Source organism: Drosophila obscura, unplaced genomic scaffold (assembly GCF_018151105.1).
Source record: "Drosophila obscura isolate BZ-5 IFL unplaced genomic scaffold, ASM1815110v1 contig_4, whole genome shotgun sequence".
Lineage (NCBI taxonomy): Eukaryota > Metazoa > Arthropoda > Insecta > Diptera > Drosophilidae > Drosophila > Drosophila obscura.
Genome location: NW_024542828.1, coordinates 6,909,110 through 6,921,305, shown reverse-complemented (window position 1 = coordinate 6,921,305; position 12,196 = coordinate 6,909,110). Strand labels below are relative to the sequence as shown.

General features: G+C 40.0%; 1 protein-coding gene across 1 annotated transcript; it reads right to left on the bottom strand.

Annotated features, from left to right (window-relative positions):
* Nucleotides 1–8,588: 8,588 nt before the first annotated feature.
* LOC111065870 lies at nucleotides 8,589–10,297 on the bottom strand. The gene has a single exon (XM_022354310.2). It carries the CDS (start codon nucleotides 10,002–10,004, stop codon nucleotides 8,655–8,657), a length of 1,350 nt encoding a protein of 449 aa, XP_022210002.1. The 5' UTR covers nucleotides 10,005–10,297; the 3' UTR covers nucleotides 8,589–8,654.
* Between the last annotated feature and the right edge of the window lie 1,899 nt (nucleotides 10,298–12,196).

Genomic DNA, 12,196 nt, shown 5'->3' with positions numbered 1-12,196 from the left:
TCGATTCTCTGACACTTTGTACCCTTATTAACTGTAATTGCTCATTCAGAAATGACACACGAAACACACTAATAAACAGAGCAGGGGGTGGGGCAGAGCATTAGCTCACACCTTATACAGAACATATGTATATTGTACTAGCAGAGCTGCGCTCACTAAATGCATTTAATGTTTAGGAATTCATCGAAATTAAGCAATGATATTTAAAAGCAATAAAATTTACTTACACAAATTCCAATTTTTAATGGAGGTTTTACTTTTACCAGGATATTTACTTTACTTTTTGGGATATTTAATGGGGCTCTATACCATATAGTTTTCGTGATAAATGAAAGTACACTGTTGGGTTTTAAGCTAGGAATTGAAATTTAACTAAATCAGAAAACAAATTGAGATTCTTAAGAAATGATGGCTAATTGTTAATTAATTTCGATAACTATCGATAGATTTCATAAATATAGATGCCTGCCGATTTACATTGATAGTTTTCTCGTTGATAAAATCGAGAATTCTATCGATATCATCAATACCAATCGATACAAATTTAAATAACTAGATGCAACTTTCATAATATTTTTCGTAATCGCTGTGCACTTTTAATTCAAGTGCATGTCTTAATCTGAAGTCTAATCAAAAGCTTATTTATTTCAACACTAGCCCCAAACCCAACTCTACCGAACCAATCATTTAATTGAAAACTTACAACATCATTCAGCAGCAATCGAGAAAACCCTTGAGTGAAGTGTACAACACAACACAACACAAAAAAAAAAACAACACCACTCGATTCCTAGTCTTTACCCACCCCACCCCACCCCGTCCATCTTCCAATCGCGCCTGATTGACCATGTTAAATCCTTCAGCACCAACTGACGCTGGCTTCCGTTTTTAACGCCATTTAAATGAATTAATGAGAGACGCTTAAGTCCTACACTCAAGAGTCATCCCCTCGCCCCTCCAGCGAACAACAACCAGTAGCCAAAAGAGAGAATACCTTTTTGGCCAGACAACGTTGTCTACGGCTCTGTGGAGAGTTCTACTGAGAGTTGTACTGCTGGCTGCTGGCTGCTGCTCATTAAAAGGCAACTCCTCTGCCATTTGGCTGTCAGTCACTCATTTAGTCACTTAACCATTCATTCGTTCCTTCGTTCATTTGGCAGACAATTTACAAAACGCGTTCCATTCATTAGCATTGACTTGAAAAAAAAAAAAAAAACGGCCTGTGTTGCCTGGACAACTCCTTTGACTTTTTAGCCTCTTGCAGCCTCTGGTCAGAAGATGTTAACAAAGTGTTTAGTTAGTGTTTAAAATTAGTATTCCCTTAGGATATTACAATATATTTTATTTCTTTCTTTTGTGGCAGCAAACCAACTATTGCTCTCCCTCTCTCTCTCTTTCTTTTTGTTTTGTATCTTTTTACCCAAAAATCATGCTGGTGGTCTGCTTATACGATATTTTGGAATCATTTAATAGCTACACCCAAAGAAAATTTCATTTTTCTAGTCATAAATATCCAAAAAAAAAAAAAACAACAACATTTCAATTGGAGGTCAGACGCTGCTCTGCTGTGCGTGCGGCTTTTGTTTTCATCAGATGTATCTGCCATCTCTTATGTTTACTGATAGCCACAGATACTATATATATTTCGTTGACACTTTTATTTCGCTTTTGCTTTTTGTATTTTCTGTGTGGCTGATTTACGATAACGCGTTTCATTCATTTTATGCAAATTTGTAGAAATATTTTACCTTTTTATTGGGCATTTTCTCAAATTTATATTGTTTTATTGGTGGGCTGGGATGCCACACAGGTCGTGGGGTCTACGATTACCTCGAGTCCACACTACTGCGTTTTGTATATTGTAGATCTACTGCCGCTTCTATCTTGTAGATATTGTTTTTTGGCGGCTTGAATCTGGGTAGATCTTTGAGCGTCTCTCATAACAATCATAATCCAATGGATCTCCACCATTCAAAAACTTATAATTCCTCAATTAATTAAAGTGACACCATGGCCGTGCCTGCGTTTATGAATTTATGACCCCACAACAAAAAAAAAAACCAAGATACTGCATAATACTTGTATCAATTTTCCAGAGCAGAGCGCAGCGTAGCAACACATTTGCAATTTCAATTAGTGCAACGCCCTCGACTGTGGGGGGAAACTATGTCACATAAATCATGGCATTCCCTGGGATAATCCCCGAAACCCAAACACCCAACCCGATCTCTGGCGCTGACGCTGACTCCGTGCAGCTGTGGGCTCTGCGGCATGGCGTCAACTTGCTCCTCAGTCACTTCCTGTGTGTGCAAAAAAAAAAAAAAACCAGCAACGAAAAAGTCAGCATAACTAAAATTTAAATAAATAAATTGAGTTACCACCTCGAAAAAAGGTGCTTGTCAACAAGTTGGAATTATGCGGACAATTTTTGTAAGTTTTGGCGAGGGTATTATGACTTTGAGGAGATTTTTGTAAGCCAGAAAAGATTTATTCTTAGAATTTGTGGCCCTGAAACCATAGACTGACAAAGAACTAATCAACTGTATTTTATTGGCATGCCCTGAGATCGATTGAAACATTTTGTTTAATAAACATTTTTCTTTCTAAGAAAATTGCATTCGAATAAAGTATCTCCAGTTTCTTGACTTAATTCATAGTTTATTGCTCATTTTTGGCATGTACACGATCCGTTAGGGTAGAGCGTCATGCAACAGCTCACCTCGGTTGTGTTAGATATCCATCTGGAATCCACTCGTAACATGCTTTGGCTTCGACGTTACTTGTGACACTTTATGATGGCATTCCCTGGGATATTCTCAACCCACAGCCAAACCCAATGGCACAATCTACTTTTAAGTGTATTCAAATCTTCATTCCTCAAAAACAAACTTCCTTTTCTGGCCCTTGTATTTGTTATAGTGTAAAAGTAATTGCCAGTTGTGTTGCCAATTACGAAAATTTCACTATTAACTCAATTGTTGGTTCTATGCAAATGCTTACCTTCAGCATTTATCCCATAGTTCACTCCACTCCACTCCACACTCTGTGTCTCACTGGTTTGGTGTCTCTGCCATAGATGATTGCCCCCTTACGATTTCTCTATTAACCATAACCAGGGTAAATAGGCAATTGACTTGAAATTGGCAATTATTTTCTGTATTCTTTTTATTTATTTTTTTTGCCAGAGACACAGACGACCAGAGACGCTGCTCAAAAGTTAAATGGTAAATAGAGAGCCCATCGAGCGACTCTGGCAGTCAGTCGTTCATATGTGAATGGCTGTTTGTGCGCAAAGCGCATTATGAATGAATAATGTATGAATGAAAATTGCATGCACGTGCCCTCGAGCTATTGAAAAAAAAATCTGGCACTCTTTGGTTTGCTGCATGCGAGTGTGTCTGCCACAGACAAAGAACTCCTTTGGATTGGATTGGGTTGGAAGTACTTGCACTCTTCAGAGCGGAATGGCAAGCTGTCGAATGGTTTTTGTGAAAGATCTGACCGAAGAGACTTTTGAACTGAGCAACGTCAAATGATGTTTCTATTAGCAGTAAGCTTAGGAAATTTCCTTATTACTGAAATAAACATTAAATATGTAAAGATATTTTTAGCCTAGCTAGAAATAGTCTCAAGAGTTTTGAAAGGGTTACGAGTAGTCGAGGCCATGCTTTGATCACATAAATATCCCATGTAATAATCCTAGACTGTTTGTAATTACTCTGGGTTCTTGATCTCTAGGGATTATCTATGGATGAAAATTCTATTGATCCCTGGTATATTGAATCTTCTATGTGTTTGTATATCTTCTACTGCATTCAGTAATTTTAATCCATCTCCTAGCCTTTGCCAAGTAATTTTCCAAATCAATTTCTTGGCTGCCACCAATTATATAAAATATTTATAGCATTTTTTTTCTAGTACTTTAAGTGCCACTTTTTCGATCCAATCATCAATAGCCAAACCTACGTGTTTTTAAGGTTTTGATTTCGGTGTTCCAGCTTGAAGAGTTCGTCACCTTAGTCTTTTGTTTTGCAGCGCCTTCTATGATGTCTTCATTAGCGTCGGACGCGCCGCCGCTGCTGCCGCTCTCGATAAGCGTTGGGGTGTTTAAGGCTTGGAAATCTGTTTTTAATAACCCCCAGAGTCGAGAGAGTGGAACTATTTTAATTAATTGAGTGAAACGAGAAAAAGCCTTTACTTCGGCAGTAGCCACTGGAACAATTTATATGCAAATCTGCAAGCTGCTGCTGCTGCTGCTGCTGCTGCTGTTGCCGCCTTGTGAGTGCATCGGATCGTAAAGATGCGTAGACTTAGAGAAATTCAATTTAAGCACTTCTCCTCTCCCTCCTCCACCGGAGATGCAGGAGCAGCATTGTTGGGACGCAGTTATTAAATTTGACAGTTTACAGTTGTCGATGGGACTTTGAAGAGTAGCCGCTGGCCGCCACAGCTGCCGCCTGCCACCGATATGCCACCGATACGATGCGGCTACTAAATTACATTGGAACTTGGTAAAATGATCAGCAGGTTGTTTGATTTTCTGGTGCAGCGACGGTTAGAGATGAAAGGCAGCGGCAAACGGTCAGGTTAAAGCGATTTCAATTAGCATTTTGATGGCTCTACAAATGAGCAGATAGAACAAAAAACTCACCGCCATTGATAGGCCATTGATAGCACATCATAAAGCAGGCAATCGTTTGTCGTTTTTTGTACGTTCGGCTGGGATGGAGAGTTTTACCCATTTCCATGAGGCGAGTCGCTGGTGTTGGGTGTGGTATTTACTTTATTGAAGGGGCTCTGCAAAACTATACGTTTTTCAGCGATGAAAAACTAAGCAGTTTAACTGTAGGTAGTTTCTGCCATTCACAGTTTTTGCATTGGTATTTGCACTGCGTCGAAATTCCAGAAAATATAAAAAGGATAAGAAAATATTGTTTCTAATTGATGGACATTTTTTAAGGTACTCCCATCAGTTTCTAGTATTTTAGTAGAAAGTACCAACCAAAAAACCACGTACGAAATTGCGTTTCTTAGTGACGAAATTTTTATATTTTCGAAATATCAATCACTTCTTAATACTTTTCGAAAAATACCGCAAAGTACCAAAAAAAAAATTTCTTAATAATTTCTTCTCTCACTTTTATTAAAGTAACAATTCAATTTTGCATTTCTGTACTTTCTTTGTACATTAACGCAGAATTAATAAAATACCACACAAATACCAACCGCTTAACTGTGCCAGAGAATGGCTTTATTTCCCTGATGTGAAGAACGAGTAGTAATTATATTTTTTTTTAGATTTCGCCTAAGAACCATCGGTGGAACACCTATCGTGTTTGCATCAGTTAAATCATTTTTGTTTTGGAATTTATGAAAACGTCACGCGATTTTCGAAAGACAACCCAAACCCGCCCATCAAAGTGGGTATCCAACTGAGCGAGCGCCCAGCCATTGACAATCTTTTTGGTAATTAAGTTTTTTTTGCCAAGTGACAAATTAATCGAACCGCCGCCAAATGCCACAAAATGCCGCAATGAGCGTCTGGCTCTCAGACGCCTGGCATTAATCAATGAGATGTCAAATTCAAACGCCACTCCATTTGTGGGGATGAATGCAATTTTTTTTCTAGCATATTTTTGCTAGGCCAAAAAAGCATTTGACAACCAACAAACGAGCGGACAACGCGTCAAGTTTTTTGTTTTTTCGGTTTGGCAATAAAATTGTAAGCATTTATCTCTTGTGTCCGCTTGTCTTTTGTGTATTGTGCGTAGACCCCAAAATAGGGTCTTACTTTTCTTTCTATTTATTTTTATTTTGTATTTTCTGTGTCTTTTTGCATTACAAATGAAAAGAGTATTGAGTTACCAAACGATTTGTCAACGTTTAGCTAGTTAGGTTGGGGAGGGGGTCGTACAGGGGGGTTCAACAATTTTGTTGCCTCGTTAAGATTTGTTGACACTTGTGTTAATGTTTTGTGTTTGTTTTTACCCCTACTCGGTGTCTGAGACTATTTTTTGTTGTATTTTTTGTTAGTTGCAAATCAAGTTGCAAAGACCACCTGGAAAGCCTGTCTGTTTGTTGGTGCATTGAGGGTTTTCGTGGAAGTGGTAAAAAGATCGATGGGAAGTGATCAACGTGTAAGGCAAATTGAGCTTAGAGGAGAGCCCTTAAGAGCCCCTGATTTATAGTAATTGCAGATTGCCTATAAATTGCTTAAATAAATCTAAGCAAATATAAAAATTCCATAGATTTATAAATAAAAGAATAAATGTTTTTAGATGACCAAGTTTTACTTTTATTAGTTTATTTAATCCTAAACCTATAGCACATTATTTTAAATTAATTTTAAAATTTGTAAAACATCCATCAGCGCTTCTTTTGCTCCCAAATCAAATATCCCTACCGCTAAAGATATATACCCACCTGTTGATCTGCGATCATTACTAGCTCTCGTTTCAGCCACTGCATTTCACCATCACTCTCTCACGAAAATATATCTCTCTCTCTCTCAATATCAAACGCCATGCCGCTTTGAGGGTCTTATCGCTGTATTTATGGTCAAAGCCATGGATCCCCAAACATTATCCGGACACTGTGCACCACTTAAGAGAGAGCGGACCTTTTATGTTTAATTTAATTATGTTAAAATCTGTTTCAATTCCAATACATTTAATTTGATTCGTTTCGATACGTTTCGAAGCTGCTGCGAAAATCCCATATAGTTATGGCACTGAACGAATCGTGTGTAATCCTCCAACTTCTGTTCCAATTTCCACCTAGAAATTCGATACACTTTTTACCAGACCATGACGAATGGTTTGCTCCCCAGTGTCAGTGTTAAATAAAATTAATAGAGAAATTAGGCAAAATGTTTCGAGAGCAGACACGGCCGCCGCCGCCGCCTTTAATTGGTTGGCATTAGTTTTGGGCTTTAAGTGGTGCTGGCCTGGCCTGCCCTTTGGGGGTCAGTGTGTGTGTGTGTTTTGTGTTGCCCACCCAGCAATTAGTCAATTAATGAAAAACCCATAAATATGCAGCTAACATTCATCGAATAGATAGCCAAAAAAAAAATACAGAAAAAAAGAAAAGGTCTCTTTTGGGAAATGGCAACTGCAACGGCTCTCTGCTGGCTGCTGCTGCTGACTGCTGGCCATAAATTAATAGTCCATTATTTCTAAATTTTTGTCCACTTCAAACTGTCGTCGCCGAGTCGCCTTCGTTTGCATTTTAATCTCTCGATTGCTGCCCCACAAATTAGTCCCCCCCATAGCCCCCATATAGCTGCATAGCTGGACTTTGTGTTGACTTGTCAGTGCGACCAATAATTTAGGCCAGGAGACAGCCTCCGTCGCAGTCACGGCTTCGACTCTCAATGGTTGACGTAATGCTGGGAAAACGAAAGCCAAAATATGCCCCAAACTTTTTTTTGGGTGGTAGAAAAAAATTATGTAAATAATTTTGTGGCTATACATTTTTCACACAAACAAAAAAATTAAAAAAATCGACGGATGGTAATGTGGAAACAAGGTTAACGTAGAGAATTTTTCGGATTATTGAGTTATTTCATTCAGGGAACTTCATTTTTGTATGTGTAATAATTTAATAAATTAAATTAATAAAATAAATTAAATTAAAATAAAGTGGAATAGCAGATCTGCTAAATAAATTCGTCTGAAACTCTAAGAATTCTTAAATTTTCTAGCCTGGTGGTAGCTTCTTGCAGTCTGATGGACAGCTTGTTTATACATTTATGCCTAAGAAACATTTTCAAGAGATTATAAATCATTTATTATATTTTTTAAGTGCACTTTTGGGACACCTGTTACCACTTAAACTATTCTAATGGTACCTAAAATCATCGTTTAGTTTATTTTTATATGATCTTTAACATTTTGCCATGCCTAATGCCTGTTCCCACACTTCCACAGTTATTTAAGGCCATATTTTATAACGTTTTGTTTTTTTATTCTGAAATACCAAGGCTATAGCCCTATTCAGACATGGCTATAACTTCCGACTAGTGTTTCCTTTTACCCAAAAGAACCAAACAATGTGTACAGTGTGCCCCAACCCTGAAAGTACAGAGTACCAAAGCCAAAAAAAAAACCTGACCACTTGAGAGACTTGAAAGAGTGGAAAGGCGGAGGAAGGGAGGGAGCGTGTGGATCGTGGAACTAACTCTGCGTTGGAAAAACGCTGTGGGCATTTTGCGAACTCATTTTCCGACTCAATCAAATCAAATAATTTATGCCTCGCAAAATTAACTTGGCCAAAAGAGTTGGAGTGGCCAAAAGAGTGGAGCTGCAGTGGACTGTGGCCAGTGGAGGTCATACACACATGTGTGTATACAGACTTGGGCTTAAGTCCCCCAAAGCGTACAGGCCATAAACTCTGTTGATTTTTCCATTTGTGAGACCCCAAAGCGATCGTTGGGATGCCTTGGAAAATTGCTTTGAAAGCGAAAAAGGCATAGAAGCATAGAAAATTAAAGCATTTTGCGTGTTTGATTTGTTGTCCAAGTGCGTGTGATTTTGTGTATTTACAATAAAACGAAAATTAAACAATAATAAAATTATACAGAAAAAATAAATTTAAGATTTTTTAAACAAATATATATACAATCTGAAATGTATGTAGAGAGTAGGGTTTAAAGCCTAAACAAAATCAAACTCAAAGCCATCCTCCTGGTAGTCGTATTCGCTGCCATCGCAGGTGACCTGAACGTACTTATCCGCGGACCATTTCTTGTACTCGTCGGGCATCAAAGTGGTCCACATAATATCGCTGAACACCTGCAGTGGCTTGGCGTTCTTCTCCTCCCAGCGTATGTGCATTAGTTTTTGCAAGCGATCCAAATTGCTGTGGTAACCGTTCAACGCTAGATGCTGCAACTTTGTGCATTCGGCCACCATTTCGAGCAGCTGATATTCACGCACTATTTCCCAGCCACTAAAGCTAAGGACCTCCATCTGGGCGCAGGGCATGTGCCGGCGCTCCAGGAAGAAATCATCGTGAAACCAATTCTCGCACACCAATTTCTTGAGCTGCGGCAGTTCGAGCAGCAAACTTTGATGCCAACGTGCCGGCAATTGCACCACCTCATTGTTGACGGCAATGCGTGTAATGGACTCACTTTTGGCCACAATAATCTGCTGGAAAATGGTCTCCTGATCGGCATGCAGCTGCCGCGAGTCATCAAAGCGTACGGCCAGCTTTTTGAGCTTGGGCAACTGCAAAACATCCGATATGACGGTCTCCACGCTGCTCAGATTGATCTTGAGCACCTCCAGATTCGGCAGCTTGATGTCCGTCAGCCGTACGCCGCTATCAAAATGATCGGTAATGTCCAGAACACGAAGCTGTGTCATGCTCAAGCAGATCTCCTGTATCCAGCGACTGTCCAATGGCACCGAATGGTACATCGAATTGAAGACGAGCTCCTCCAGCTTACGGAAACACCAGATATAGCCACCAGAGATGTTCATGCAGCTGGTCAAACGCCTCAGATTGGGCAGCATTTGTGTGAGATCACGTATATCATCATCGATGACGGTATTTGGATTGCCAGCCAGTATGCAGGTCTCCACACCCGGCAAACGTGTCACATTTATATCATTCAGATGTCGTATATAATCAAAGAACTCGGCAAACGAACCGACACCATCCTCATGGACATGCAGCTCCTTGAAACGATCAGCCATGTGATCCATAAAGAACACATAATCCTCGATATCCAGCAGGCCCAAAAATGGTGTATTCGGTCCGACAATCATGTTCAAACGCTTCTGCCAGATCTTGAGGATGTGTGGTATAAACTGTGGATACGCCCGGGCCATGCGCACCTGATCGCTCAGATTGTCAATGGCCTCAAAGATCTGCTCGAAGAATATGATGTGCAGATTGTCCACATAGTTGGGTTCACGTTCCTCCAGCGGCGGCAGACGGCATTCCTTGGCTCCCTCGATGATGCTCTTAAAGGCGGGATCGGCAAGTGTCAGCTCCATATTTAGTTTTTTTTTTTTCTCTATTTAAAAATTTTAACTACAATTTGTATTGTGGTGTTGCTTGCTCAAAGACTGCAGCTTGAATGTGTCGTCTGTCGGTACGGTTGAAGGGTTTTATGCAAAAATTAATAGCGAGCTACCTAGATTAGCTACCCGGCCGGATCACAGGCAGCGTAATTGAGGATACATAGGTAGCTGATACCTGCAGGTATGTATACCGATCATAGAAATGTGATTTCCGAGCAAACACATAAATTGTGGATAATCCTTATTTGACAGCTGGCCTGGCCAGGCCTGGCCTGCTCTCCAAAAATTGACACACAATTTTCGTAGGTAACTGCCATAGAGAGAGAGATAGATTTACCTGTGATGATTCGCTTGCACACTGCCTGCAATTTGTAAGCGTACTTTGTGGCTGTGGCTCTGGCTCTGGCTGCCTCTCTTATCTGTACAGTTATCGCTGCTGCTGCTGCTGCTGAAGTCTCGTCTCTAGTTTGCATATTACACGAGCACAGGCGTGTTCCTCCATGCAGCCGGATGCAGCGTTGCAAGTTGGCTAACAAAACGTGGTCAGCATGCTAGGCTTCTAGGAAATAGCCAAACAAATAAACCGAAGAAAAACGTATCAAAAGAAAAGAACAGAACGAATGGTAGCGTGGAGTGAACAATAATCTAATAGCACTGGACAACATGTGATAGCTTGTGACTAAATATATGCCTGAAAAAATGCTGCCGAGTGGCCTAGCTCATATATTTCACTTTATTCAGAGTCTCATCTTATAGGAAATTTATGCATTAAAAAATACATAACCTTTGATGTCGACCCAAATGTTAAACTGCAATCCTTTTATAGCACCTAAGCTCTGAAGCAAACAAGAAAAGAAAACAAAATACGTGTGGGGAACGTTTATTCTGGAAATCAAAGTGAACTGAGGCATTGATAGGCCATTTCGCACCCCCAAAGGTTTGTTTATTAGCACGCATTTGGCACCCGAACATTTCATTTGTGTGTCATTTTGTATCCACATTTGGTGGATATAAGGAAGAGTAGTTTGCTGCAGCAATGTGTGGATGTTCCAGTTCCCTGGTGTCTCTTCAGGTTCTGCTCTTCCTGCAGCTTCTGTTATTTCTCCAGGTTCTGCTTTCCATTCAGGTCCTGTTGCCCTTTCAGCTTCTGCTGTCTCTTCAGGTTCTGCATTTTCCTTCAGCTTCTGGTGCTGCGCTGCCGAGCCGTATGAATCCCAAGACACACACTGTAGGGACACATCAGTTCAAGGAAAACTACGATATGTTTTGGCCAACTGCCAAGCAATTCCCAAGCAGAGGAAATACAAAAAAATCAGTCGGAAATCAACGCAAAAATGACTTGACACTGGCATAAAAGATTGGAAATTATTTTAGTACAAAAATTACAAAATAAACTTTAAAAAATGTACCATAGAAAAAGGTTACCAAATAACTTGCCTTACATCTCAAATGGTGCTTCAAAAACTCTTACCAACGCGACTGAAAGAAATGTATAACCTGTAGCACAGTGTAATCAAAGTATCTGGGCAGCTTAGCGAGCGATTAGTGGCATCAGAATGGAATCAGAATGAAAGCCGTGGCAGAAGAGGTTCACACCATCTCTGTGGCTTACAGTTTCCTTCTTCTTTTTTGGGGTGTGAGTGCCATTGATAATTTCTAGATGCCCCTGGCCGGCCCCCCCTTCTGATGTTGTCAATTGTCATGGGCCCATACCCTTTGTCCGAGACTAATGGCATTGTTGTCAGCCTTGTCTGTGTTATGGCCTGTCAAAGCATAAAACTCGGCAAACAAACAATGCCAAACCCCACCAAAAAAAAAAAAAAACCTAATGTCTATATAATGCACATTTTTTTTTGGGTGAAAATATTTTCCATTTGTTCATATTTTTCAACAAGTTTTATTCTCAGGGAAAATCGTTTGCTTCACACGGGAAGCCAACCAACCAACCAACTAACCAATCGACTGACCGACCGACCTGTCTTTTTGGATGCAAATGCACTTGTCTTTTGGGGTCTCTCTCTCACTCTTTATATGTATGTTTTTTTGACTGTTTGTTGTCTGTTTATTTTTGTTTTTATCTGAGATCAGTGTCGATCAATGGGGCAGGCTGACTGCAAACGAATTGGGCAACATGACATACGGTTATGAGGCAAACAAGAAGCAGC